Below are 27334 nucleotides of genomic sequence, written 5' to 3' on the forward strand. Positions count from 1 at the left end.
CCACAGGGGAGGAAGGCCCAGCTTCGCCGGCTTCTTAAAAGGAGCCAGAAAAAAAGCTGTTAGAACTTGGGAGAGGATGAGATGACCAAAGGCCTTCCATGAAGGGGAGCCTGAGGAGTGTGGGGTGCTCTTCCTTTGGACCCGTGGCAAGGGTCTGGGTGGGAGAGGCAAGTGTCTGCTGCCCCGTTGGCTGCTTTTCTGCCCAAGTGCTAGGCAGTCGCCAGTCCCCAAGCTGTGGTGTCCTCACCCGTTTTTGCGGGTCTGAATTTCCCAGCAGCGCTTTTGACATCGGGGTGGTCACTCTGGGGTGGGCACTGTGGGGTGTGGAGCAGCCTCCCTGGCATCTCACTTCGTGCCAAGAGCACCCCCGGTCGTGACAGCCTCAGGTGTCCCCAGCATCACTCCACCTTCCCTAGGGTGGCATCACCCCAGGGGAGGGCCCTTCCTCTGGATTTCGGCTTCCCTACGGGCCGGGCCTGTGGAGGTTCTTTCCCGTGAGCTGTGTTCCTGCTCACTGGTCTCCTAAGTGTGGCAGATTGGCTGCCAAAATGTCCCTGTCCTTCATTCCTTCTCACGTCCTCACTTGTCCGCCATGACCTGGCAGCTCGTCCCATCTAGAAATGACGTTGGGCTCCCTGGCCCTTGAACCTGGGCTTCCTTGTGCCTTGTCTTGTTAACAGACAGCAGTGGGAGTGATACAGCCGTGGTTGACCCCCCCGCCTCCAACTTCTGAACTGAAACCTACTTCCCAGGGTGATGGTATTAGGAGGTGGGGCCTCTGGGGAGGGGTTAGGTCATGAGGGTGCAGCCCCCATGAATGGGATGAGTGCCCTCGCCCCACCCTCCACGTGAGGACACAGTAAGAAGATGGCAGTGTGTGGCGTGACCCAGCACACCGTCCCTCACCAGACATGGAACCTGCCAGCACCTCGGTCTTGGACTTTGGCCTCTAGAACCTTTGCCCAGGTCCCTGCCACCTCGGGAACGCTGCCGCACGAAGGACCCAAGGCTGGCCCTGGAGGTGGAGGAGCCACGGTGTCCATCCGATAGCCAGCCGCCCTCTAGGAGTAGCCTGCCTGCCTGCCGCTGACCTCAGATGCAAGGCGGCCCAGCCTACGCAGTCACAAGTGAAATAAGCGATTGCTGTTTAAAAAAAAAATTTTTTTTTTGAATGTTTATTTTTGAAAGAGAGAGAGAGAGCACAAGTAGGGGGAGAGGCAGAGAGCGAGGCAGAGACCCAGAATCTGCAGCAGGCTCCAGGCCCTGAGCTGTCCGCACAGAGCCCGATGCTGGGCTCGAACTCAAAAGGTACGAGATCGTGATGCGAGCTGAAGTCATACGCTTCTCCGCTTCTCCGACTGAGCCACCCCGGTGCCCCAAGCAATTGCTGTTTGAAGCCAGGAAGCGGCAAACCTTTTGAGTAAATGGCCAGAGAGTAAACACTTCCAGCTTTCCGTGTATCTGAGTTCAGGCTGCTGTAACAAAGCACCATGGAGGGGGAGGGGTGGCGCCTGTAAAGCAGTGGGAACGCATCCCCCGCTTGTGGAGGCTGGCGTCTGAGGCCAGGGAGCCAGCGACGGGGAAGCGGTCTCCCCTGTGACTCCAGGGCACTCACGAGGGCTCCAACCTCATGACGCCATCCAATCTGAATCCTCCAAAGGCCCTGCCTCTCACGCTGTCGCACGGAGGGGCGGGGTTTCCACGTCCGAATTCTGGGACGCAAAGAGTCAGTCCCCGTTCCGGGCTGCACCGTGTCCGTGGCAGCTGCTGGTGTCTAGCCACTGCAGGACAGGACGCGAACAAGTGGGTGCGGCCGTGTGCCATTGGAACTTCAGGTTTCGACTCAAATGTGAATTTCACGTGATTGTCACTCCTTTCGCTTTTTCTCCAGCCATTTAAAACCGGGAAAACCACTCTGCTGTGGGCCACACAGAAGCAGGCAGTGGGCAGATGTGGCTGTCGCTTGTCAGACCTTGCTTAAAACCCTCTCCTTTCTCCCTGTAGCTCTCCACCTGGGCTCTGCCGGGTTTCTCCTGACAGTGGGTGTGAGATGCGTGCGCCCTCCCTGAGTCCGACGGGGCACCCCACGCTCCCACTTCTTTGCGGGGCTCGCTTCGCTACATAAAAGCAAGGTGGCACTCCATCCTCTCAGACCATAAACGCCAACAGCTGTCCTCATGGTGTCGTGGGTTGTTCAGGATAAGGCGGGCCTAGTGTTCCCTTTCTGGGTCACAGCCAGCACTTTGATCTTTGTCACCAAACATTTACTACCCTTGACTGCTCTGCACAGCCCCACTTTAAGTGTTTGTAGAGCCCCGAAGGAGGAAGGGTGGGTGTGCCAGCCGCCCGGCCATCAGTGGGAACCCCCCCACTGCCCCCCCGACCCCGGCCTCTCCCAAGGCCAGAAGAGGCCTTGCAGGGAAGGGTGACTGGGATTTGGGTGGGTGGGGCTTGGATGCAGCCCACCAGGCCGAGAGAAGGGCCAGGTGTGGACAACGAAATGGGAGAGGCACACAGGGGCTGACAGGAAAACTGTCCTGTGTCCTGAGGGACAGAGGATGTGTGGGGTGACAGGAGGCTGGACGGTGAGCTCGGGGCTCTCAGATGTGAGGCCGAATCTGGGTTTTATGCAGTAAGCAATTAGGAGTCACCAAGAAAATCTCATCACGAGATTTGTCCTGTTTTAGGACGCTCAGGTGGTGCTATAGGCTGAACTGTGCCCCCCTCCCGCCCCCGCCCAACTCATATGAAGCCCAGCCCCCCATGCGAGTGTATTTGGAGGTAGGGCCTCTAACGAAGTCATTACAGTTAAGCAAGGACACGGGTGGGTCTAGGGCAGCCATCCTGGCCCCATTCTGTAGGCTGGGCTAGGGGGCAGGTGGTGTGGGACCCGGGCTGGACAGGAAGCCGGCACAAGAAGACACATGGAGAAGGTCCGTGGAACATACCTTGCAGCATTGCTTTAGCACAGAGACGTTGGAAATAACGTTTGGTGGTTTAAAGAGATGCCCGTGAACTCTCTGATGCTCCTCCCGTCAAAAGTCAGGGCCTGACCCTCTGCCCCGGAGTGTGGGTTAGATGCGGTGATTCACTTCTCACCAGCGGAGTGTGGCAAGAGTTCGGCCGTGTGATCCACTTCTGAGGCTGGGCCATGACAAGTCCAGTTTCGGCCTGGGCGCCCCCACCCCTGGCGTCTCGGTTTTCTCTCTGGCGGAAGCCAGTAGCCACATTGTAAGAACACAGTGCTGGGAAGGCCCGCACGGGAGGATCCAAGGCCTCTCGCAAACAGCCAGCACCTAACTGCCAACCGCGTGAGGGAACATCCCAGACGCACAGCCCGCTGCCCCGGCCATGCCTTCAGTGATGTCGTCCCAGCCAGCGTCTAGTTGGCAACCTCCTAAGGTCGGTGAGCTGGAGCCCAGCCACGCCAGTCCCGAATTCCTGGCCCACAGACACCGTGAAGACAGATATTACTGTTTGAAACCACATCACTGGGGATAATTTTTGACTCAGCGATTCGTAACTAACACGTAATATAAATATCTACCAACGGGAAGAGAGGCAGGTGAGCTGTGACGTATTCAGACAAGTAGGTAATCAGCCTTGAAGTTTGGGAGGCCCCGGGAGGAGAGCGTGAAGTGAACGGAAGCCTGCACGCCAGATGTCTCAATATTGCAACGTTACAAACCAAGCTGGCAAAAAGTTACATACGGTATGTTTATCCTACCTACCCTGACAAACATACCTTTCTAGCAACAACAACAGAGAGGCTAAGGGTTTTGTGGCTGGCGGAACACCAGAGATGACTGAGTTTATTTCTTCTTGCGCGTGCCGGCATGCTGTTGATGGGCTAGTGCTGCCTGGATGTCTTAAATAAGATGAAGACATACTAATTCAGAAATGATTCTATATTCTGTGAAATTTCTCTTAGGTGCCTCAGTTTCAGCATGAATGATGTTTGCAGTAATCAAGATTTTCACGTCCTTTCGAGTTTTGTTACGGAAATGCCCTGAAGCAGCTGTCATGGATGGGCTGACTTGTGTCCCCCTAAAGTTTATCTCTTGAAGTCCTAAACCCCAAGATCCCACTCAGATGTGACTGTATTTGCAGATGAGGGTCCTTAAAGGGGTGATTCGGTCAAAATGCGGTCGCAAACGTGGGCCCTGATCCGGTCTGACTGCTGTCCTTGTAAGAGGAGGCGAGGACACAGACACCCACGGAGGGACGACCGTGTGAGGACGGGGGAAAAGACGGTGTCTGCACGCTCGGGAGAGATACCTCGGAAGGAACCAAACCTGCCAACTCCTCCGTCTTGGACCTCCAGCCTGTAAAATTGTGGGACGATGAATATCTGGTGTTGGAGCCACTGTGTCGCTGGCCCTCCGTAACGGCAGCCGTGGCAAAGGAACACGGCCGCTTTCCCGTCAGGCTTCTGCCTCTGGACTGCAGAGCACATGACGTGATGGCGTCCAGAGCCTGAGTCCCCGCAGGGACGGATCCTCAGAGGGGTGTGCATTCTTACCCACATGGGTGCCCGGGGGCGTGAGGCCTTCATTTCTGCTGGAACCCCAATGGAGAAAGGCTGAGGTAAGGATCTATCCAGGAGATGTGGGTAAAGCCCAAAGGTACAAAACAGGTGTATTTTCACCAGAGATGCTGAGTGAGTGTAAAACGTGGAGAAAGCAACGTTATTTTTCATGTGTTTCTAAAAAGTTTCTTAAAATATTAAAAATTTTTATTAACATTAGGAAAACATGTGGGTCGAGATGGGGAATGACTGCTAGTGCTCATGACTTTGTTTTTTCTTACTGTTGTAGCGAGATAAATACAACATAAAGCTCACCATCTCTGAGTGCACAGCCCAGAGGCATCAGGCACACACACACTGTCGTGCAGCCACCCCCACCACCCGGCTCCAGAACTTTCCATCTCCCCAAACCGGGACTCTGTTCCCACGAAGCGCTGACTCTCCCTGCCCCCTGCTGCCCCCCACCCCAGGGGCTCCCACCGTCTACTGTCTGTCTCTGTGGACAGGACTCCTCTAGGAACTTCCTGTGAGTGGGGTCATGCAGGACATGTCCTTCTGTGTCTGGCTTCTGTCACCGTGCACAGTGTCCTCACGGTCTGTCCACATGGTGGCAGGTGGCAGGACGTCCTTCCTTGCGGAGACTGGATCATATTCTGTTGTGTGTGTGTGTAGGCCATATTTTCCTTTCATGTCATAGAGCAAGAGGTGGGGAGAATGGTCTCCCCAGGGCCTGAACCGGGTTAGTCACAAAAGCAGGTGGGGACAGAGATGCCTGTGTGCTTAGTAAAGGTGTGTGCGTTTGTGATGTGTGGGACCTTCTTTTTTTAAACATTTTTTTAGCGTCTATTTATTTTTGAGAAAGAGTGCAAGCAGGGGAGGGGTGGAGAGAGTGAGACAGAGAATCCCGAACAGGCTCCATGCTATCAGCCCAGAGCCCGACGTGGGGCTCGAACCCATGAGCCGTGAGATCATGATCTGAGCTAAAATTGAACACTCAACTGACTGAGCCCCTGGGTGGGGCCTTCTAATGCAGCATTGCCCCATCAGAGTTTCCGTGATGAAGGAGATGTTCTGTATCTGTGCCTTCCACCATGGTAGCCACTAGCCACGTATGGCTCTCAAACCCCAAATTAATTAAAATTAAACTACATTTGGGGCGCCTGGGTGGCTCAGTCGGTTAAGCGGCCGACTTCGGCTCAGGTCATGATCTCACCATTTCTGGGTTCGAGCCCCGCGTCGGGCTCTGTGCCGACAGCTCGGAGCCTGGAGCCTGCTTCGGATTCTGTGTCTCCCTCTCTCTCTGCCCCTCCCTGCTCATGCTCTGTCTCTCTCTCTGTCAAAAATAAATAAAACATTTTATTAAAAAAAAAAAAAAAGGAAGCACAGGTGTTGGTCTCCATCCAGGTTCCTTCCAGACGGCCTGGGGGGGGGGGTTGGGGGTGGGGGAGGCAGGTTGCAGGGTCAGATGAGTAATGAGGACGTAGCTTTACACACAGCATAACATTGGAAAGCGACAGTGCTGTATGAAGACTCAATTCGAATGTGGCAAAAGCACAAAGATCATGGCCAGTCCCGGCAGGGAGGGAAGGGGGTCTGATGGAGGGGATTGAGTTCTCGCTGTTGAAAGAAACTTGGAAGCAAATGTGGCAAAATAGCAAGGCTTATTACACCTCAGCGGCGTGCACCGCGTTCTTTGAAACGTTTTGTGATAAAGAAGTCTCGGCACTGAGGGGATTCAGAGAGCCGGTCAGGCATCCACTCGATCTGCTTTTGGACCAAGAAAGTCTGTAAAACGGTAGGCTGAGAAGCAAAAATCTCACAAGTGGCTGACTTGAACCGAAACGTTCCTCCTAATGGGTAGGGTGCTGCTGCTTTCCCGGGAGAGACGAAAACAAGGGGTTACCTTGGAGGGTTGGCTTCCAGCTGGGTTTTACTTTTGCTGTAGAGCTGCGGATTTCGAGTTGTTTGGACAGTGGCGTTGCGCTTGGGAGTGGCCCGCGGGGCACCGGAGGGTCCAGGACACTGCCTCCAATCGAATCTAGAAGCGTGCTGTAGGTGGGAGCCGCAGGGGCCGCCCCCACCTGCCTGTTTCCCACACACGTGCCCCGGGGGACGCCTGTAAGCTCACGCTCCGCGTCTGTATTTACTGAGCACCTGCCATGTGTCCGATGCTGTTGCTGTGCTGGGAGAGACCTTGGGACATGCTGCTGTTCCTGCGGGGGAGGGACAGAGGCGATCGGGTGGCACTGGGAAGAAAACCCCAGCAGGGCGAGGGGACAGAGTACTGCCACCGTCCTAGACTGACTCGGGGAGGGCTTGTTGGAGGAGGTGACATCTGACAGGAGGGGATGCGGGGGGGCGCTGTGAGAGGACCCCTCCGGCTGCCAGGATGCCAGTGAGGAGAGGGCGGGTGCCTGATGGGGGTGACGCGCCAGGCTCCGCTGGCGCCCAGCTCCCGCGAGGAACCTTTGCACTTTACTCTGAGTGGTTGACGCTCAGCATTCTGCGCGGCCTGGAGGGCGCTCTGTGTGTCGTCCCAGCTGGGCAGCAAGCCACTTAGAGGGACAGGCGCCGTCACCGCATGCCTGGCTTTGGTCCAGAATGTGTGCGGAAGTACCAGGGGCTCGAGCAGTGCTGGCCGCGGTGCCTCTGTCCTTGGGACCCCCTGCCCCGGGGCACACGCACATGCACACACACACACACGCGCCTTGCCTCATCCCCGGCTGGCTTTGCGGCAACTTCCTTCTGTGATCCACACTGGCGTTGGCTAAAACCTCTGATGCTGCTCCTCTAAGACAAACGGACTGTTACCTTTGAGGATGACGTTTAGCAGATGGGGGCGCTTGGGTCACAGAGATCTGGGTCTGGATCGAGCACTTGACCTGTGTCACTGGTCCTCAGAGGTTCCTCATTCAGAAATGGGACAGGTGGTCACAGTGGCGCCTTCTCAATGGCAGGAAGGGGAGAGTGAGGTGGTGTGGACAAAGGCCTCAGCGCTGTGCTTCCTGCAGAGCAAGCTGGCAGTGAAACTCATTCTCGTGACTAAGAGTTTTTAGTTTCATGTTAACTGATTTTCCGTATCTCAATAATTGGGGGATCCATCGGCTCCTTGGTTACAAAATACCATTCAAGTCTAGCTTTGTCAGAAGAATGTCGATGTCCAGATAAAGCTTGCTGCCCGCACAGATGAGCCGAGAAGTCAACCAGTGGGCTCAGGCCCTGACTTTGTCACTTGCAGTGCCTCGGTTTTCCTCACCTGTAAAACGGGGGCAAGGAGGGTCCCCAACGCACAGAGGTGTTAATGACATTGTGGTAATTCGTAAAAAGTGCTTAAAACCAAGTCTGCTCTCTTAGCAAGGTCTTAACAAAGGCTAGTAGGTAGAGAAAGTACAGAATTACTGTCGGCATCCCGAGCAGCCGACGTTCAGGGTCTGACGGAACTTACGAGCTTCCACGAAGGCGTTCCCAGAACTCCGTGATGCAGCCGGCTCCTGTGTTTATCTGTGGTTCCAGCGCCCAGCCTCCGATGGCTTTTCCCCTCCCCGCCACCGGAGCCAGCCTCGCCCCGGGACCTGCTGCGACCCCGACGTTTCCCGCGGCCGCCCAGCCCCCCGGGCCTGTCAGCGTGGCGGGGTGTGGCGGGTACCAGCCCTGCACCAGCTGGCCCCCGGAGCCTGCCCCAGCGCCCAGCACCGCTCCCTCCTACCAGGTACCAGCCCGGCCTCTCTCTCACTGGCACCTCATCTTTGAAGCCGCGGGTAGCGTTGAGTGGGAGCGTGCAGCGGGTGGCCCTCACTAGCAGACAGACGGGCGCACAGACGTCCCTTCCCCGCGCTCCTGTCCCTGCCTGTGACCGGGAGCCGGGGACGATCGTGAGCTCATCTGGCACTTCTGGTGCTGCTGCTGCCATCTTCCCGACCCCTTCTCTGGGCCTGGACATCCAGCCGCTGCGTGTCTCCGCTCGGAACTGCTGGCATGTCCCGTGCCGGACGTGGTCCAGACCCCCGGGCCTCTGCCGCCCACCGCTCGTCCCCTCTAACATCAGCAAACGGCACCACGGGCCGCCCTGCTGGCAGAGCTCGCTCTGTTCGGCTCCGCCCTCTTCCTCTGTCCCTTGCCTTTGCTTCCCCAGGGCCTCTGAGGCATCTCCCCGCAGCCCATCCCCCGAACTCCTGCCTGTCCCCAGGGCCCACTCCTGACCCCCGCTTTCACGCTCACCTGCCTGTGGTCCTGTTCCACGTGACGACCCGAAGGCTCCTTTGCACGTCACCCAGACCCTCCCCGAGTCCCTGGCCCCAGCTGTCACCCCAGCCCCTAGTCCCCTGCTCTGACCGCCTCCGTCTTCTGCAAGCCCACCAGCTGGCTCCACGTGGGGGCCTCTGTGTCCTGACCCTGCGGGGAACCCTGTCCCCACGTCCTCACGTATCACCCTCCCTGCGCTGCTCCCGTGCAAGCTGTCTCAGGCTGGGCATTGCCCACAGCGCTTCTGCCCTCACACGTCAACATTTCCACGAGAGCGGCCACGTCCAGCTCGCTGGTCGCTGCGTCCCCAGCTCCTGAACCGGCCTGTCAGAGTCGGAGCTCAGGAACTGTGAACGTGAGCCGAGCCGCGTGCAGGGCCGGCGAGGGCACGCCTTGCCCCTGCCCTGAGGGGCCCTCTCCCTGCTCCGTGTCTCTCCGGGGTAACCCCCTCGCAGGACGGTTACAGCCGCGAACCAGCGACGGATGCCGGCAGCTACGAGAACAAACAGGATCCCCTGCCCGCTGCCAGCCAGCCTCGGCTCCCGGCCTCGGCCGTGCCGTGCCAGCCAGGTGGGCCTCTGTAAGGGGCTGCCGGCTTCACTGTGGGAGCAGCCGCCGCGCAGCCACATTTTAAACTTGCCCAATTCGTAGGAGGTCCAGGCTGGGTTGTGTGACTGTCAGGGCTGCCTTCTCAGATATGCGCCGAAGTCTCAACTAGGGCCGGGCCCGTGTAGGAGAGAGAGGGAGAGAAGGAAAGAGAGGCAGAGAGACGGAACTGGAAGGAGATCTGGAAGGAGGGGGGTTCTGCTGAGGACTTGGACTTGAGGGGTGGGAGAGGCCGGGGCCCTGGCCTCCAGCTGCAGATGAGACTTCCAGGAAGTTCGAGGCCAGTAGCACCTGGGACCATGCTGGTTCTAAGCAGAGGGAGAGGCCCGTTGCCACGGCTACGGGGGGCCAGGATTCCCACTGCTGGGAGGGGGGAGGTTGGGGGCAGAGGGGTGGCTTTGCAGAGAGGTTTTGTTTGCCCTCAGGGACTAAAGGAACGCATGTCTGGCCCGGCGGTGGGTACGGCCAAGCGCAGCCCCTGCAGCAGGCGGCCACCGCTAGCGCAGGACAGCCAGTCAGCACCCTGGCCCTGAGCTGCACGGAGAACGACACCTGTCTGCCGGCTGCCAGCGCTCGGCCCGCGGCCTCCGTCTCCACCCTGCCTTCCTACACCCCGACCTCCTACAGCCCCACGTCTGCCCTGGACGCAGGTAGGGCGCATTTCCGTGTGTGCACAGGCCGTTCCTGAAGAGGCACCACAGCCAACCCGGCGCCCCGTCTGGGTTTTCTCTCTGCTTCCTAGGACCGAGCCACCCGAGCTGTGACCTGGCCGAGCGCTCGGCAACCGGTCCTCACCGCCCCTCACCGCCGCCCCCCCGGCCGCCCCCTCCACCCCCAGAGCCCATGGGCTCCCTGTGGGGCGGCCCCGGGAACAGCCCCAGGGCCGGTTCTGCCGGCAGCCTGGCCAGAAAGCCCCCGAAGCCCAAGGGTGGCCCCAGGCAGCCCCTGCTTCACTACTGTGACGTCTGCAAGATCAGCTGCGCCGGCCCCCAGGTCAGCTGCCCTCCACCCCCCGCCGAGCAGACCCTGGGGACCTTCCTGGGGACCGTCCTGCCGCCTCGGGTAGCCACACGTCAGGGGTGTCCTGTTCCGGAACTGGCAGTGACACGGGCACATCAGAACTACCTTTCCGGCGCGCTTGTGGAGGACACGAGGGAGGCGCAGCGCTGACCGCTGGCGGCGGGAGCACGGGCAGAGGCAGGCAGCACCCCCTCCTGCGAGCAGCCATGGGTGCAGCAGGGGCAGTTCCGAGACGCCTGGGGGGGGGTGCACCCTCGTTGCAGGGCTGCTCGAGCAAAGGTGCACCTAGAGCAGGGTGCCTGGTGGACGAGAGCAAGGGTGTGTGTGCTCTGTGCGCGTGTGCGTGTGTGTTGTGTGTGCGTGTGTGTGTGCTGTTTTCTAAGAGGGACGCCCCCCGGCCCTGCTCACAGATAACCCGGCTGGCGCTCTGGAAAGGTCGTCAGATGCCAGGGCTCCATCTTGACAGAGGACAATGCGCTAATTTTGTCTTCTTTTTATTTATTTTTAAGTTTATTTTGAGAGAGCGTGTGTGCACGTGTGCAGGAACAAGAGAGAGGGAGAGAGAGAGAGAGAGAGAGTTCATGAGAGACTAGCGGAGAGAATCCCAAGCAGGCTCCACGCTGTCAGCACGGAGCCCAACGTGGGGCTCGAACTCCAGAACCGTGAGATCGTGACCTGAGCCGAAATCAAGAGTCGGACGCTGAACCGACCGGGCCCCCCCGGGCGCCCCCACGGCACTCTCTTTGTGCTTGTCCTCACCTGCACGTGCGCGTGCATTTTGTTCAGTGTGACCTTGTCACCTGGGCCGGCTCCCGCCTCCGCAGCCACGTCGGGCTCCTGAGTTGGCCCTTCCCCGCCCCGCCCGCCACTCCATCACCTTGTGCACGGAGCTCCGTCAGCTGGCCTCCCGCGGCCCGGGCAGTACTGGTGCCTGTCCGGGCGTCCGTGTCCGTAGCCTCTGTCCCCTGGGGCGGCCCAGGTGACCGTGCAGCCAGGGGCACAGGGACCTCTCCCAGCACTCCTCCCTGCTTTGTCTCCCTGTCTCTCTTCGCACACGACGCACGCGTTTACGGCGAGGAGTCCGGTAGCCGCACGGCCACTGCAAACGCGTCCTGTTGCTTTGAGCTCGGAGCTCTGCAGCGTGTTCTGCCGGCCGTTCTATCCTTCCACTGCAGCATCACCGCCTCCCCGTGTCAGGGGAAGGCCAGGGGCTCAGGGGGGGCCGGGCACGCAGGAGCTCGCACTTGCCATGGCGATGGAGCTAGAGGTCAGACCCGGGTTGTGGGCAGCCGCGGGGCTTAACTAGGGTGGTGCGTGGGGATCGCAGGCCGGAGCTGCCATACTTGCTGCAGCTCCGTGGGCTCTGTCCTTCTAGACTCTTCTCTGCCCCAAGGCTTTCACCGTGTGTGTGTGTGTGTGCGCGCGCGTGTGCACATGTGCGTGCGCACCTGCTGTTGCTTGGGTAAATGCTCACAGGTTTCCTGTGTTCCGGAGAGTGTCCCCTCCTGCTCCTGTCCCCGCTTCCCACCTGCCCCCGAACCAGCCCGTGTGGGTTTCCCCGAGATCTCTTCCCTGCAGGGCATGCTGACCCTTGGCATGGTCAGAGCGCGTTGGTTTAGCGGGCCCACTCTGGGGGTGTTCGCTGCGGCCGGCCTTGTCCTCAGGATTCCCAGGGAGGAGTCCGGTCACTTGCCGGACGCTGCCAGATCCTTTGGGCTCAGGCCTGTGAGTCCTGGCAGCCTCCCTCGCGTGGACCCCTCGTAGCCGCACTCCAACGAGGAAACGTGCCCTTGCTGCTTCGGTCGTGTGTGTCCTTGAGTGGTTTCCGAGGTCAGATGCTGCGCAGCCAGAGTTTTCCTTCGGAGAAGCCTCTGAAACCACGTGTGTGTTTCTTCAAGGACACTTGCTTATTGATTTTCAGATAAGAGAAAGAAAAAGAAACCTTACGTTTTTCAGCCTGAGCTTCTGAGCCTGTTGACGGGGTTTAATAAAGTGGCTTCGTGGCCGGTGGACGGGGAGGGGGGCCACAGGCCCCCGCCTCCCCCACGAGTGAACCGCACACACGCCCCTCAGGCCGCTCTCCCTCTCTGCCTGCAGACCTACGTCGAGCACCTGGAAGGGCAGAAGCACAGGAAGAAACAGGCGGCTCAGAAGATGGGCACCCGGCCTGACGGCAGCCCGAGCAGGGCGCAGACACAGCTGCGCTGTGGCCTGTGCGCCGTGTCCTGCACTGGGGCAGACGCCTACGCCGCTCACATCCGGGGGGCCAAGCACCAGAAGGTAGGAGTCCTCCCAGGCGACAGCCCGGTGGCACCACGGCCGAGGGGTTGGAGGGGGCGGCCGCCAAAGGCAAGGAGCTTATAGCTCCCTGCTATTAAAGTCACCCCGCCTGTGGGACGACAGCATGGAGCAGTGCCCGGGCCTCGTACCCGGACCCCAGAGGGAACCTTCTGGGCTGTAGGTGTGTTTACGTGTTTATGGAAATAAGCATTTGTGTGTTGAGGGGATCAACCACGTGTTCCATTTGAAGTTCTGCTTTTTAAAGATAAACTGGTCAAATTAAACGAATATGATGAAAACACTAAGTTTAAAAAAAGTTTTCTTTCATGTTTATTTATTTTGGAGAGAGAGATAGAGAGAGTGCGAGTGGGGGTGTGGGGGCAGAGAGAGACGGAGACACAGAATCCCAAGCAGGCTCCAGGCTCCGAGCTGTCAGCACAGAGCCCGACGCGGGGCCCGAACCCACGAGCTGTGAGATCATGACCTGAGCCGAAGGTGGACGCTTAGCTGACTGAGCCACAGAGGTGCCCCTAAAATGCGAAGTTTTAGCTGTTTCAGATTCTGTGTCTCCCTCTCTCTGACCCTCCCCTGTTCATGCTTTGTCTCTCTCTGTCTCAAAAATAAATAAACGTTAAAAAAAATGTTTAAATGCTAAGTTTTAATGTCAATTTTAATAACAATGTTTTAAGTGATATGAAATCACTTAACATCAGTGCTTTTAATATGTATTCCTATTTTATTTATTTTATGGCTTTTTGTATTTTACTTTTGAGAGAGAGAGAGAAGGGGAGGAGCAGAGAGAGAGGGAGACAGAGGGTCCAAAGCAGGCTCTGTGCTGTCAGCAGATGTGGGCTCGAACTCACAAACCCTGAGATCTTGACCTGAGCCAAAGTTGGACACTTAACCGATGGAGCCACCCAGGTGCCCCATATTCCTATCTTAACATCAGCATTTTTGTGCGGCCTTCAGAATGCACATAGTATGTCCTCTTATGGAGAGACTTGATGGGATCCCCACCTGAGGGAAGGTCGGGACACACCTGCCTCTCCCCCGGGGGTCTGCTCTTCCCGTGCTGCACAGCGAGCTTCTGGAAAAGCAGCCCCCTTCCCAGGTGGTGGTGGTAACCTGCAAGGTGACTCTGGTCACAGGGGGCGTGTGCCGAGGGCGGGAGGGGACGTTCCTGGGGAACCAGCTTCAGGCCGCGTGTTACCGAGCAGGAGGGTTGGGAGGGAACCTCCTCCAGGTGCCCTCCCTCACGGCTGGCCCTCCTCCCGCCCCCCGCCGCGGGACCCGTCCTCTCCCCTGCACTCCTCAAGAGCCTCGTCTCCAGCGCGGCCGGGGCAGGCTCTCAAAGGCGTGAGGGAACCCACAAACCCCTCAAAGGAAAGAGCGACCCGTGGAGGAGGGGAAGCAAGCGGGTGGAGGAAGCGGGGGGAGGGGATGCCCAGGCCTGGCCGCGCAGGGGTGCAGGCGGGAGAACTGGGGCCCCGGAAGGGTGGGCTGTCCTGCGGGTCCGGGAGGGCCAGCTCTGGGCGGGGGCGGGTCTGGGCTGTGAGCGTCAGACCCGGGGTGAACGTGGCAGTTGAGGGAGGGAGAGGCAGGTGGTAGTCCTCCCAGTAAGTACGTTTGACGGGGGGGGGGGGGCGGGGCGGGGGACACCAAGGATGGGGTGTGACCGGATCCCGGGTGCATCTGTGTCCGTGGATGTGTCCACACATCCCTGAGGAAGGTGGAGTGTCCGTGGACATCTTAGCAGTGGCCTCTGGCCACACATCTCGCCACACACACCGTGTCCCGTCCGGGCCGGGCCCGGGGCTGGCGCTGGGGTTGCAGAAAATGGCCCTTTCAGCCCGAGCCAGTGCCATTTGGAGGGGGGTGGGCCTAGGCAGCACAGGGTGTTGACGCGTTATAGGTCCTGCCTGCGCAGGACTGGTAGGGCCTGGAAGCAGGAAGGAGCTTCTAGAAGGAGTGGGGCTGGAGAGCCCGGGGCGTGTCACTGGGGACTGGGGTGGGAGCGGTGCCCTCCCCTCCGTAGGCTCCCAGCCCTGCACACCCCCTAGGTGTTCTTCCCGTCTCTTCAGGAAGGCCACGGAGGCCCAGAGAAGGCCTGACGGGGGACCTGGGTCTGTTCCAGGTCTTCAAGCTGCACAGCAAGCTGGGGAAGCCCATCCCCCCCATAGAACCTGTGCCGGGGAACTCCAGCTCGGCCACGGCCGCGGGCGCCAGCAGGCCGGCCCCCCTCACCGCGGAGAGTCCCCCCACGGCCTCTGCCAAGCCCACAGCCCCCGCCGGCCCCAGCGCACATGCCCTGAGCAAGCCAGGGCCGGCCAGGAGACCGGCGGCTTTGAAGGCCTCGCGCCTGGGTACGTGTCTGCGTGTCACAGCCAGCCACCCACGCCCTGACTCACTCCTCACGCTGGGATTTCAAGGAAGCGCTTGTCCATTTAACTTGTGTGCGTGCGTGCCCACCATCCCGACTCTGGAGGGACGAGCCTCTGGATGGAGAGCGGGGATGGGGAGAGGCAGGCACCTTCCGGCCACACCGTGGTAGCGCCTCTCACGCCCCGGTGCTCGTGGCGAACAAAGCGGGCTCTGATGAGTTAGGTGGGTCCCGGGAAGTTAAGGGGGGCTCCTTGCCACTCCACCTGCAGCCCGTCTCCCCTGGGTGGGGGCGCACCCGCCGTGGCCTGGGCAGTGGAGGCAGCCAGGTGGCACCAGCCGGGCGGGTAGCTAGGACTGTGTGTGATGCCCTCGCTCCACCGACTGCTTAACGCCACCGCCTGATTTACCCTCCGCGACTCCCAAAAGTAGCTTTTGTCACGATCCCAGTTTGCAGAGGGAAAAACAGGTGAGGCGAGGCCCCGGCCACCTCACACGCGGTGCAGATGCGATTCAGACCCAGGTCCGGCCGACAGGCTCTGCGCCCCCTGCCCTGCTGCACCCGGGAAGCAGGGGGAGGACTTACCTTACTTTGAGCCTCAGCAGCACCGTGTTTTGAGTAACCACGTGCTACTGAAGGTGAAACCATGAAGCAGCATGGCTAACAGATGGGTCTCCCCTGTGAGGCCCGGTGAATTTGCCCCACGGGGCTGGGCTGACCGTGTCCCCAGTCCACCTGGAACTCTGTCCTCCGTCACCTGAGGGATGCAGAGTTGGAGCGGCTGGGGGCTCCTCTGGGCGGGGGGGTGGGGGGGCGGCGACAGGGCTCTCTGTGGATGCGTTCGGATTTCCGCCAAACCCTGTGTGGGCGGCCCAGCTGCGACCCGGGCCGGCCCAGAAGGGTCTTTCGGGACCTGGATCTGACTGACTGACGTCACGGGGGCTGGGGATGCGGGTGACTGGGCAGCAGGAGACCTCGGTCTGCATGTTGTCCACCCTCCACACTGGCGGACTGGAAGCCAGCCATTGTCTCCGGCCGGAGTGGGCTGTAAGCAGTGCAGTCCTCCCTTCCAGGGCCCCCCGAGCCGCAGGCAGCAGGCAGCAGACTCCCCGAAGGGGCACACCTCGTATCAGATGGGTCTGGGGAACCGCCCACCGGAGGAGGCTCTGCAGAAGCTTCTGGAAGGTGTGATGTGCAGCCCGTGGGCCCAGGCTACGTGGAGGAGGTAACTGCCAGGCAGCCGTCGTGATGGGGCCATCGGTGTGCGCCCGCCCTGTCACTGGGCCGTGGCAGAGGATCTGGGCAGGGCCCAGACTTCAAGATCTCGCCCCGCTCTCCACCTGAGGTATACACACCTGTCCACGGGAGAAGCCCGCGGGAAGGCCCGGGCCCTGGGCTTCAGATCCTGAGACAGACCGGCACTTCCTGAGCCTTTTCCCGCTGGGAGGAAGGCAGAAAGGGGGATCTGTGTCCTGCCAAGCTTCTCCCCGCAGGCACGCGATTCTCGGGCTTTAGCAGCCGGTGTGCACCCTGCGTGGCCAGCATCTGACACCCAGAGCCCCGGCAGTGGCCCTGCAAGGCCTGCCTCCAGCAGCCTTCTAGAACCAGACTTGGAAGCCGCCTCCCCGGCCGGCCGCTTCCCCGCTTCCGTAGTCCCAGCCTCACCTCCTCCTCCTCCTCCGTGGCTGAAAGCATTAGTGTTTCTTCTGTCCTCAGGGTGATGTTTTTGTTTGACCAATTCAGCATCTTCTGTTTTGTCTGGAGAAATAACCACCCAGATAGATTGCTGCCACGGGAGGCCCTGTGGTTGGGCAGTTAGGAGATAGTAAGGTGCTGAAAAGCCTGAGGAAACACAGAAGGGGCCTGTGATGGGTGGAAATCACCATGGGGCGGAGGCCAGAGCCCTGCGGGGACGGCCTGGGCCGTGGGTTCTGTTGCCTGGGGTGGGGGTGGGGCAGTGGGAGGAGGAGGGGGGCGGGACAGTGGCAGAGGTGGCCCGGGGCACTGGCGGGCGTGTTGGTGAAAGGCCGGCTACCCTGAAACCCACTTGGCAGGCGGGAAGCCAGCGCGCGCGCCTGGGGACCCCCAGGAGGTCCCGGCGCCCTGGAGGTGACGGGAGGCGACCCTGCCCAGAGACCAGACCCGCTGCGGGGCAGCCCTAACTCAGCTGAGCTCTGTGTCACAGGTGTGTAACGACGAGGGCAAGGTGATCCGGTTCCACTGCCGGCTGTGTGACTGCAGTTTCAACGACGGCACCGCCAGGGACTTGCACGTGAGGGGACGGCGGCACCGGCTCCAGTACAAGGTGCGAGGGGCTGGGGAGGACCTGCCGGGTCCGCATCCTCCCTTTGTCCCCCGAGGCTGAGCCCCCCCCCCCCACCCCCCCCCGGCCCCTCGAGCGGCATCCAGACCTGGCGTTTCCCGCTGCCGGGAGGAAAACCCAGAACTGTGTTTGCTCATGGCGCGTGGTCTCTTGATGCGGAACGTGTGGTGGGAAAACCGTGCCTGAGTGATGCTGCAGGGCGTCCTGGAGCACACAGAACAGGCTCACGCAGGCCGCCTCCTGTCCCCAGCCCCGGCCGGGGTCTCTTCTGGCCTCTGCTGGGAGCCCGAGCTGGCGTGCAGCTGAGACAGGGCTCGGGGCTGAGCGGGCACCTGGGGGCCGGGAGGTCACGGCCGAGGGGCTGCTACTGCCACGGGGGCGTCGGGCTGTCCAGGCTGAGCCACATCTTCGGGGAGCCCGGCCTCCAAGGGGTCCGGGTGCCGGGTGCCGAGGGCCTTCTGGCGCCAGCAGGGTCCTTGTTAGGGGGTCCGCTCCCCACACAAGGGGGGCGGCTGTTGGGTCCCTCAGCCCTGTGGGCTCACCCAGAGGGGCTGCCGGCTGTCTCCCTCTCTCAGGTGTGCAGGGCACCGGGCCTTGTCACGCATGCACACGGCCTTGCGCGTGTCTGTGCACAGCCCATGTAAAAAGCGGCTTGTGGCTAGTTCCCCGTTCTTTAGCAGCTTTATTGAGATGTTATCCGCACGCTGCACGCTTTACCCACGTGAACGCACAGGTTCATGGCTTTTGCTGCTGCGTCTGCACAGAGCTGTGGCCATCGCCTTTCTGTAATTCCAGAACACTCCGTCACCCCCAAATGAAGCCCACCCCTATCAGCAGTTGCCCCCACAGTTTCCCCCACGAGTCCCCTCCTGTCCCTGGATGAGCCTGTTCTGGACGTTTCACACACGCAGACTCACACCCGTGTGGCCTCTCGTGTCGGGTTCCCTCCCTGAGCGTCGTGTGTTCGGGGTCTGTCCGCAGGGCGGCGGGGGTGGGCGCCTCGCTCCCGTGCACGGTGGACATGCGGGCTGTTCCCACCCCACGCTGCTTAGATGGTGCTGCACTTTCTGGATGATAGAAGTAAACGCTCAACACGGAGTCGAGGAGGGAATCTGAGATACTTTGGAAAACACGGATTGCTGTATTCCACACAGATGCCGCTTCCCCCGAGCGACCTTGATTAGAAATAAACATCTTGGTGGGGCGCCTGGGTGGCGCAGTCGGTTAAGCGTCCGACTTCAGCCAGGTCACGATCTCGCGGTCCGGGAGTTCGAGCCCCGCGTCAGGCTCTGGGCTGATGGTTCAGAGCCTGGAGCCTGTTTCCGATTCTGTGTCTCCCTCTCTCTCTGCCCCTCCCCCGTTCATGCTCTGTCTCTCTCTGTCCCAAAAATAAATAAACGTTGGAAAAAAAAAATTAAAAAAAAAAAAAAGAAATAAACATCTTGGGTTGGCTCTGCGGCGACTGGTCAGCGGTCGGCCGTGGGGTCTCGCGGTGCTGCTGATTTCCTTCTTCCCTGGGCAGCGTGGGCTCTTGTGGCCACAGCTGGGCGGCGTCGAGTCGGGCCACAGAAGGCCATGTGGGCTCCCTGGGCTTCGGGCCCTCGTCTAAAGAAGGTCTCCCGTCTCACAGCCCTTCTTGCCCTTTCCAGAAAAAAGTGGACCCTGACCTTCCGATCGCAGTGGCGCCCAGCCCCAGAGCCCGGAAGCTGCTGGAGGAGAGGCTGAGGCGGCAGAGGCAGCTGAGCAGGAAGCGGCTGGAGGGGATGCGGCGCTGGCACGCCGAGATGAGGTGCGCGGGCCCCACCGGCTGCCTCACCCTCCCGCACACCCTCTGCTCCCTTTCAGGCCCCAGGCCCGGGTGCTCACCCCTGCGAGGTGGGCAGGGGACACCGCCCTTGGCAGAGATGGTCAGGCTCAGGGCCTGCGTTAGCATGTCGTAATACACGCAGGACGGCACAGCCACGGCAGCCACGGGACAGGTGCTCTGGGCCCCACTTCACAGGGACGCCCCGCGTCTCCGTGAACCCTGACCCCAGTGTCCCCTGACTTCTGGCGTCCCCCTGACCCCGGTGTCCCCTGACCTCCAGTGTCCCCTGATCTCCATTGTCCCTCTGACCTCCTGTGTCCCCTGACCTCTGGTGTCCCTTGACCTCTGGTGTCCCCCTGACCTCTCGTGTCCCCTGACCTCCTGTGTCCCCCGTCCTCCTGTGTCACCTGAACTCAGTTCCCCTGACCTCCTGTGTCCCCCAACTTCCTGTGTCACCCTGACCTCAGTTCCCCTGAGTTCCTGTGTCCCCCTGACCCCAGTGTCCTCTGACCTATGTCCCCCTGACCACCTCTATCCCCCTGACCCCGGGATCCCCTGGTATCTGTGTCCCTCTGACCTCCTATGTACTCCAGACCTCTGGTCTCTGCCTGAACCTTAGGGTTCCTTGTGTCCCCCTGAATCTCCACGTCCCCTGACCACCCATGCATTTGTCACATCCTCCTTCGCCCTCTGGAGCAGGTTCGAAGCATTATTGACATGGTGTCTGATGCTCGGAAGGTCCAGGCAGCGTCTGAGCTGGAGAGCAAGACCCAGGACACACTCAGCATTGCAGCTGTCCTTCATTCCCTGCCTCTTGCCCTTGGCATATGTTCTCCCGACCCGCCTGGCCTCACTCTCCCTGATATACGGTGGGCATTTGTGCAGGACCCACATCCTGGAGGTGGGCTCCCAGGGTCCCATCAGGCTACTGTGTCTGTCCCTGGAGGTCCTGGAGCCCCAACCTCACCTAGCATCGCTCTGATGTGACAAGCCCAGGGGACCCTCGGCTGCTTAGAGCAACCTGTCCCCCCTCTTCCCCCCAACAGGCGCTACGATCTGTGTAGGAGGCGACTGGAGGAGGGGCCACAGGCCCAGGAAGAACACCTTGGACCCTCGCCACCTGACCAGCCCCCTCCTTCCCTCCCGAGCAGGCCGGGGGCACCTACTGGCTCACCTCTGGTGGGTGGCGGCCTTGTCTTTGTGCCAAATGCCTCCCGTGGTTGAGGTCCCACGGGCGGGTGAGGTTCTCAGGCCCTCCCTACAAGGACCTGAATCTTCTAGGAGTGAGGAACATGACTTTGAACGAGGACCCCCAAAGGGTGCCCGGGGTGGGAGCTGGAGGGCCTGAGGGCCATAGCCTCATCACCAGTCACGGACAGGGGCCCCAGGCGTGGGTCCCATCACCAGCCACAGGCGTTCCTAGCTGTGGGGCCCCGGTCACCGTTTCCCTCTGGAGCCTCAGCGTCCATCTGTCCACGCACGCTGGGCCAGGGTGGGTGGGGAGCCCCCCGTGCCCACCTTGCCGAGGGGAAGGACCCCGCCGAGGTGGCTGCGAAGCCTCTGGCTCAGACATGTAAGACCACCACAGAGGGGAGCCCACCGGCCCCACGCAGTCCTGGGTCCTCTCTGGCTCACCGCCTCGGGCGTCCCTAGCCTTCCTTCACCTGGCTCTCTGCTGCCACTTGCCTGCCACCCCCAAAGCCAGCCTGGCTCCGGGGCTCCCCATCCCCGGACAGGGCTGCGTGTGCCCTGCGGCAGCCGGGGCTGACCCTCGTCCCCTCCCCTACCTGCCGGGTGCCGGAGCCTCTCAGCCCGCCTGTGACACTCTCCCCTTTGCCTGTAGCCCACACGGCGGCCGGAGTCCAGCGATGACCGGCATGTCATGTGGATGCATGCTGCCATCTACCCCACGGAGGAGGAGCTCCTGGCCGTCCAGAAGGCCGTCTCCCACGTGGAGCGCGCCCTCAAGCTGGTGTCCGACGTGCTGGCCGAGGAGAGCTCCGGAAGCCCAGAGCAGGAGGGCGGCGAGCACAGGTAGTGGAGGCTACTCTCTGTTCCCAGGGCCCAGGGGTGACCTCAAGCCGTTCTGGACAGGAGATGGCTGGCAGGAGGGCAGAGGCCGCCTCACCTGGGACGGCCTCTGAGCTGTCCGCGGTCTCTGGGGCTTTCCAGCCACGGGCAGAAAATTCCCCAGACCGCCGTTTCCTATGGAAGGTGCAGCTACAGTGCCATTCACGAAGGGTTAACGGCATCTGTTTCCTGGTCTGCAAAATGGAGATAAGTGTGATTCACAGGGCGATGAAGGCCCCCCAGCGGGAGATGCCGCTGGGCCCCCATGAATCACCGCGACTCCTTCCTGTGACTTGGGGCAGGGAAGCCCCTCCGCCTGCAGTCGGAGAGGAAGTCGGCCCGTCCAAGTCCCTTCTCTCCGGGGCCTGCTGCTTTGGCTCCTCGTGGAGTTTGTCTGTGTTACAGTAAAACGTAACCCGGAATTTACCGCCTGAACCGTTTTCATGGGTCCAGTTCGGCGGCACGGAGGGCATTCACCACCTTGTTTCCAGAACTGCATCCCCCACCGACCCAGCCTCAAATCTGCCCCTGCTAAATTCCCAATGCCCTCGCCCCCTGCCCCCCACCCCCCGGTCCCCTGGCTCAGCCTGATCTGGACGTTGAGCAGAAGAGGAGCCCTGTGGCGTCGACCCGTCTGGGGTCTGGTTGTTACCAGTGTCTGCGCCCTCAGGAAGCGCCTGGTGCTACCTGTGAGTGGCTTCCGAAGGGTCAGCCCCGGGCTCAGACTCGGGACCTCCCCTAGGACAGTGGACAGGGGTGCAAAGAGGCACTCTTTCTGCTCTGCACTGACGCCCTTGCAGAGACGGCCAGATCCCCTCCCAGCTCCGAGGTCTGCCCGGGTGTAGGGTTCGCTCACCGGTACACGAGAGCTGGTCCGGCCCCAGGGTGACCCTTGCCCTCAGCCCTGCTCCAAGGGGCGCGGGGCCGGCTTCCCTGGGCTGGTGCTGTGTGGGGTGCATAGGAGCGCCACGCCGCACCCCTTCACGTGACGCTCCCGTGTTCCCTCCGGTTTTCTCCCAGCATATGGGTTTTTTTTCTGTTTTTATTTACATTTGCTTATTGTTTATGATTTTAAGTTTACTTACTTTGAGAGAGAGAGCATAAGCAGGGGACGGGCAGAGAGAGGGGAGAGAGAGGATCCCCAGTGGTCCTGCACTGAACATGGAGGCTGGGCAGTGGACACAGGCAGACCTGGGACCTGCAGGCCTTCCTCAGGTCTCCCCCCCCCCCCCACCAACCCCCCCATCCCCCAGCAGCACAATGTCATGCATGCCCACAGCACTCAGCAGCTGCAGAGTCGTGTGGCCCCGGGACAGTAGGGGTGGGGACCCAGACGGGTCAGCCTCCACAGGGCGCGTCCCCGTGCTGCCCCTGCATGCCCCTGCCCTCCCCTTCCCTAAGGCTGGCAGCTGCCCTGTGCCCGAACAGCAAAGCTGACCTGGCTCTTTGAAGCCTTCACGTAACGCTTACGGCATGCCGCGTGTTCTGTCCTTGGGTTAATTTTCGAAACTTGGAAATGCGTTCTTTACAAGGATCGTAGCGAGCCGTCCTACGGCTGTTCTGTTATTCACTGTTGGAAAGAGCACGTCAGGTTTGGGTGTTTTTCTTGTATAGTGGAAGCTCCCCAACGTGCACAGAAGTTGATGCAACAGTGAGGCCCGGGGGAGCGCCAGGTGCCAGTGCCCGAACCACGGACTCCACACGAGGCCTCCTCAGTCTCTTGGAAGGAAGCCTTCTGAATCTGTGCCCTCTAGGATTTCAGTAGCCTTCCCTAAACAGCAAGGACTCGCGATTTAACAAAACCACAACACCATTGTAGTTTAACAGTCACCCTTTAACATCGTCAAACAAGCAGGGTCAAAATTTCTGTTGTCCCGCAGAGATCAGAATGTGGGTTGTTCTGTTTTACAGCGTGTGTGAGTTGGGATCCAGCTTGATTGACGAACCTCTGTGTCTTTTTGTCTACTTGCCCCCCCCCCCCCCCCCGCCCACTCCCGCCCTGCCCCGGCTCTCTGCCCCTCTTCCCGTGGGAGGTGGGAATCTGTGGAGTCTGGTTCTAGCCCCGTCCGCAGCCATTCTGGGCTGGATTTGGCTGGTGGCCTTCCAGACCTGTTCCTCTCAGGCCATGTTGGGCTCTAGCGCTCTGTCGTCCAGAAACCAAGAAATATATAAAAAAACATAAGTGGTGGGGCGCCTGGGTGGCGCAGTCGGTTAAGCGTCCGACTTCAGCCAGGTCACGATCTTGCAGTCCGTGAGTTCGAGCCCCGCGTCGGGCTCTGGGCTGATGGCTCAGAGCCTGGAGCCTGTTTCCGATTCTGTGTCTCCCTCTCTCTCTGCCCCTCGCCCGTTCATGCTCTGTCTCTTTCTGTCCCAAAAATAAATAAACGTTGAAAAAAAAATTAAAAAAAAAAACAAAAAAAAAAACATAAGTGGATTTAAAATTTTTTTTTTTAACGTTTATTTATTTTTGAGACAGAGACAGAGCATGAACGGGGGAGGGGCAGAGAGAGAGGGAGACACAGAATCCGAAGGAGGCTCCAGGCTCCGAGGTGTCAGCACAGAGCCCGATGCGGGGCTCGAACCCACAAACCGTGAGATCGTGACCTGAGCCGAAGTCAGACCCTTAACTGACTGAGCCACCCAGGCGCCCCGGACTGGTGTCCTTAAAGGGAAAGAAACACACAGGGGAGAAGCCACGTTGAGGACAGAAGTAGAGACGGAATGATTCAGCCACAGGCCAAGGAGCCCCAAGCCCAGAGGCCACCAGACGCTAGAAGGGCTCACAGCTCGGTTTCAGACTTGTAGCCTCCAGAACAAGGGAGGGAACAAATCCGTGTTGTTTTAAGCCATGCAGTGTGTGCTGATGTGTTCTAACAACCGTGGCAAACAAGTCCAGCCCCCTTTCCACATGGTCCCCTTCTCTGTAGGAATTGTTTTCGGGGCACCTGGGGGGCTCAGTCGGTTGAGCTTCCGACTCGTGATTTCGGCTCAGGTCATGATCTCACAGTTGATGGGTTCAAGCCCCGCGTCAGGCTCTGCACTGACAGCTCGGAGCCTCCTTGGGATTCCCTCTCTCTCCCCCTCTCTCTGCCCCTCCCCGGCTTGCGCTCTGTCTCTGTCTCTCAAAAATAAATTAAAACATTTAAAAAAAATTTTTTAAGCAATTGTCTTATATTTTTAAAATATTTTGTATATGATATATATATTTATATAATTATATAATGTATTATATATTTTTATTTTTGAGACAGAGACAGAGCATGAACGGGGGAGGGGCAGAGTGAGAGGGAGACACAGAATCGGAAACAGGCTCCAGGCTCTGAGCCATCAGCCCAGAGCCCGACGCGGGGCTCGAACTCACGGACTGCAAGATCGTGACCTGGCTGAAGTCGGACGCTTAACCGACTGCGCCACCCAGGCGCCCCTCTTTTTTTTTTTTTTAAATGTTCATTTATTTTTGAGAGAGAGACAGAGCATGAGTGGGGGAGGGGCAGAGAGAGAAGGAGACACAGAATCCGAAGCAGGCTCCAGGCTCTGAGCCGTCAGCCCAGAGCCCGACGCGGGGCTCGAACTCACGGACTGTGAGATCGTGACCTGAGCTGAAGTCGGACGCTTAACCGACTGAGCCACCCCGGCGCCCTGAGTTAAATATTTTTTTAACGTTTATTTATTTTTGAGACAGAGAGAGACAGAGCATGAACGGGGGAGGGGCAGAGAGAGAGGGAGACACAGAATCGGAAACAGGCTCCAGGCTCCGAGCCATCAGCCCAGAGCCTGACGCGGGGCTCGAACTCACGGACCGCGAGATCGTGACCTGGCTGAAGTCGGACGCTTGACCGACTGCGCCACCCAGGCGCCCCAAACATAAATGGATTTTAACAGATCAGGTCCCCTCCTATCCCGAGAAGTGTCACAAAACAGAGTGGCAGCTCTTGGAGCCTGGTGGGGACTTTGTGTAGACACCCGCCGAGGGAGGGGCCCAGGCGGGGCCCAGCGAGGGAAGCGGCCTCGTGGGGCTGGAACACACGGACCAGGGGAGGCCGTGTGGGAGAGGATGGCTGCCGCGAGTCGGCCTGGGAGAACTGGGGTGTCCCCCACCTGCAGAGGGGGTAGCACCGGCAGGTGATGTGTTGGGGCAGATGCTGTGGTTAGGTTCACACTGCGCAAAGCTGGCCTGAGCTTCAGGGGGGCACTTGGGGACCATGTCCGGATGCCTCGGGGCCTGAGGAGATAGGGCAGACTCCCGGCCGAGCACCTGGCTGGGCCTCCTAGCCAAGCAGCTGAGGTGGGGGCCTGGTGGCCCCAGAGACGCTCAAGGAGCACAGAGCCAGGGGCCGTGTGGGTGGCGCCATCTGGCTGAAGACCAGGGGCCACAGGGATGGCCATTGGTGGCCGTTTACAGAATGCAGATGCCCGCCCTTACTGAGCGCGCGCAGTTTGCCGGTCTTGTTCCGAGGCGCATGTGCCCGTTTCCCAGATGGGGAAGCTGAGACAGAGGCCCAGCGAGGCGCCCGTGGTTGCGGGAGCGGGGGACCCCGGCAGCACTCCCTTCTCCAGATCCTTTCCCCTGCGGGTCTCACATGTTTTCGGGCTTGTCTCCACAGCGGCGGCTCCCCCAGAGCTCGGGTCCTGAAGGGCGTGATGCGGGTCGGCCTCCTGGCGAAAGGCCTCCTCCTGCGGGGGGACAGGACGGTGCAGCTGACCCTGCTCTGCTCGCAGAAGCCCACCCACACCTTGCTGCGGAGAATCTCGGAGCAGCTGCCCCTGCAGCTCCCGGTAAGAGCCCGGACTCTGTGCGTGGCGGGCACTTGGGCTCCCGGCTGGGGCGGCTGTGTTTCCGCGCGAGTCTGCTAGACGCGGACCGGGTTGTTTTTGTACAAAGGTTGACAAGAGGAGGAACTTCGGGGCTCCTTTATAAAACGAGTTTAGGGTCAGACTCAGGATGTCCGTGTCCTGTCACTGAGGGTGCCGACTTACCAGCCACCCCAGGGGCAGTTGGTGCCAAGGACTGCACAGGACCCTCCCCCTTCACAGGGGAGACGAGAGGGGACCGCGGCGGGTGGCCTGGGCTCCTCCCCTGGACTGTCTGGGACTTTCTGACCCGAAACAGCGACTGGGGAAGGGCTGAGAGCACGTCATGATTTAAATGGGTCTCAGGTTAAAAAAATCAGTTCCCGGGGTGGAGGAGGCTCTCCTTCCTGGTGTGTCGGTCTCTGTTCCCGGGAGAATCCAGCACCGGGGGTCGCGCAGACCCAGATTCGCCCTCTGGGGTCCCCACTCTGGTCAGGAGGTGAACGAACATGCACCAGAGCAAGCTAGCTTCCAATGTGTTGTCTGTGAAGAAATGAAAGTCTGATGCCAAGGAGGGAGCACTGGCAGGGAGGGGGCACGTCAGGATGGTGGGAGGTGTGTGTCCCGTCAGGATGGAGCTAGAGACGAAGGGGGGGGGCTTGAAAGATGGGGGGCAGGATTGCTGGTCAAAGGCTTGAGGCCAGATGCTTCTGGTAGATGTTGCCAGGTCAGCCTCCAGCAGTTTATACAGAGGTTTGCCAGCCCAGCTGCCCCTCGACTTCTTGAGGTTCGTCCTCAGAGGCGATGCTGGTGCCTCGTTATAGTTTTGATTTGCTTCTTTCTTAGCGTGGGGGTAATCTGTGTCATCACGTAAAAAGGGTCTTCCCTGGGGGCGCCTGGGTGGCGCAGTCGGTTGAGCGTCCGACTTCAGCCAGGTCACGATCTCGCGGTCCGTGAGTTCGAGCCCCGCGTCAGGCTCTGGGCTGATGGCTCACAGCCTGGAGCCTGTTTCTGATTCTGTGTCTCCCTCTCTCTCTGCCCCTCCCCCGTTCATGCTCTGTCTCTCTCTGTCCCAAAAATAAATAAATGTTGAAAAAAAAAAAAAAAAAAAAGGGTCTTCCCTGTTTCTTTTCTGCAAACCACCTGTTTTGTCGCTCGCAGGTTTTGTGGGGGTTTTTCATTGGATCGCTGGTTTTGTTGTTGTTGAGCGGCGGGCGTTCTTTACATGTGAAGGCACCTACATGCAGGGTGTTTTCTGTACGCGTCTCTATGCGTGTGCGCTCCTAG

The 27334-nt window shown here is 60.0% G+C and overlaps 1 protein-coding gene across 1 annotated transcript in view; it reads left to right on the forward strand.

Annotated features, from left to right (window-relative positions):
- ZFR2 (zinc finger RNA binding protein 2) overlaps positions 1-27334 on the forward strand; it is a 45301-nt gene that overhangs the window by 11524 nt on the left and 6443 nt on the right. The window contains 12 exon segments of the mRNA XM_086699526.1: positions 8042-8237; positions 9226-9340; positions 9802-10026; positions 10119-10369; positions 12494-12676; positions 14811-15039; positions 16130-16281; positions 17242-17361; positions 19029-19168; positions 20233-20365; positions 21030-21220; positions 25861-26032. Of these exon segments, the coding sequence (XP_086555652.1) occupies positions 8042-8237; positions 9226-9340; positions 9802-10026; positions 10119-10369; positions 12494-12676; positions 14811-15039; positions 16130-16281; positions 17242-17361; positions 19029-19168; positions 20233-20365; positions 21030-21220; positions 25861-26032 (2107 nt within the window).

This window comes from Puma concolor, chromosome A2, assembly GCF_028749965.1.
Source record: "Puma concolor isolate L17-30 chromosome A2, mPumCon1.1.hap2, whole genome shotgun sequence".
In the NCBI taxonomy this organism is placed as follows: Eukaryota; Metazoa; Chordata; class Mammalia; order Carnivora; family Felidae; genus Puma; species Puma concolor.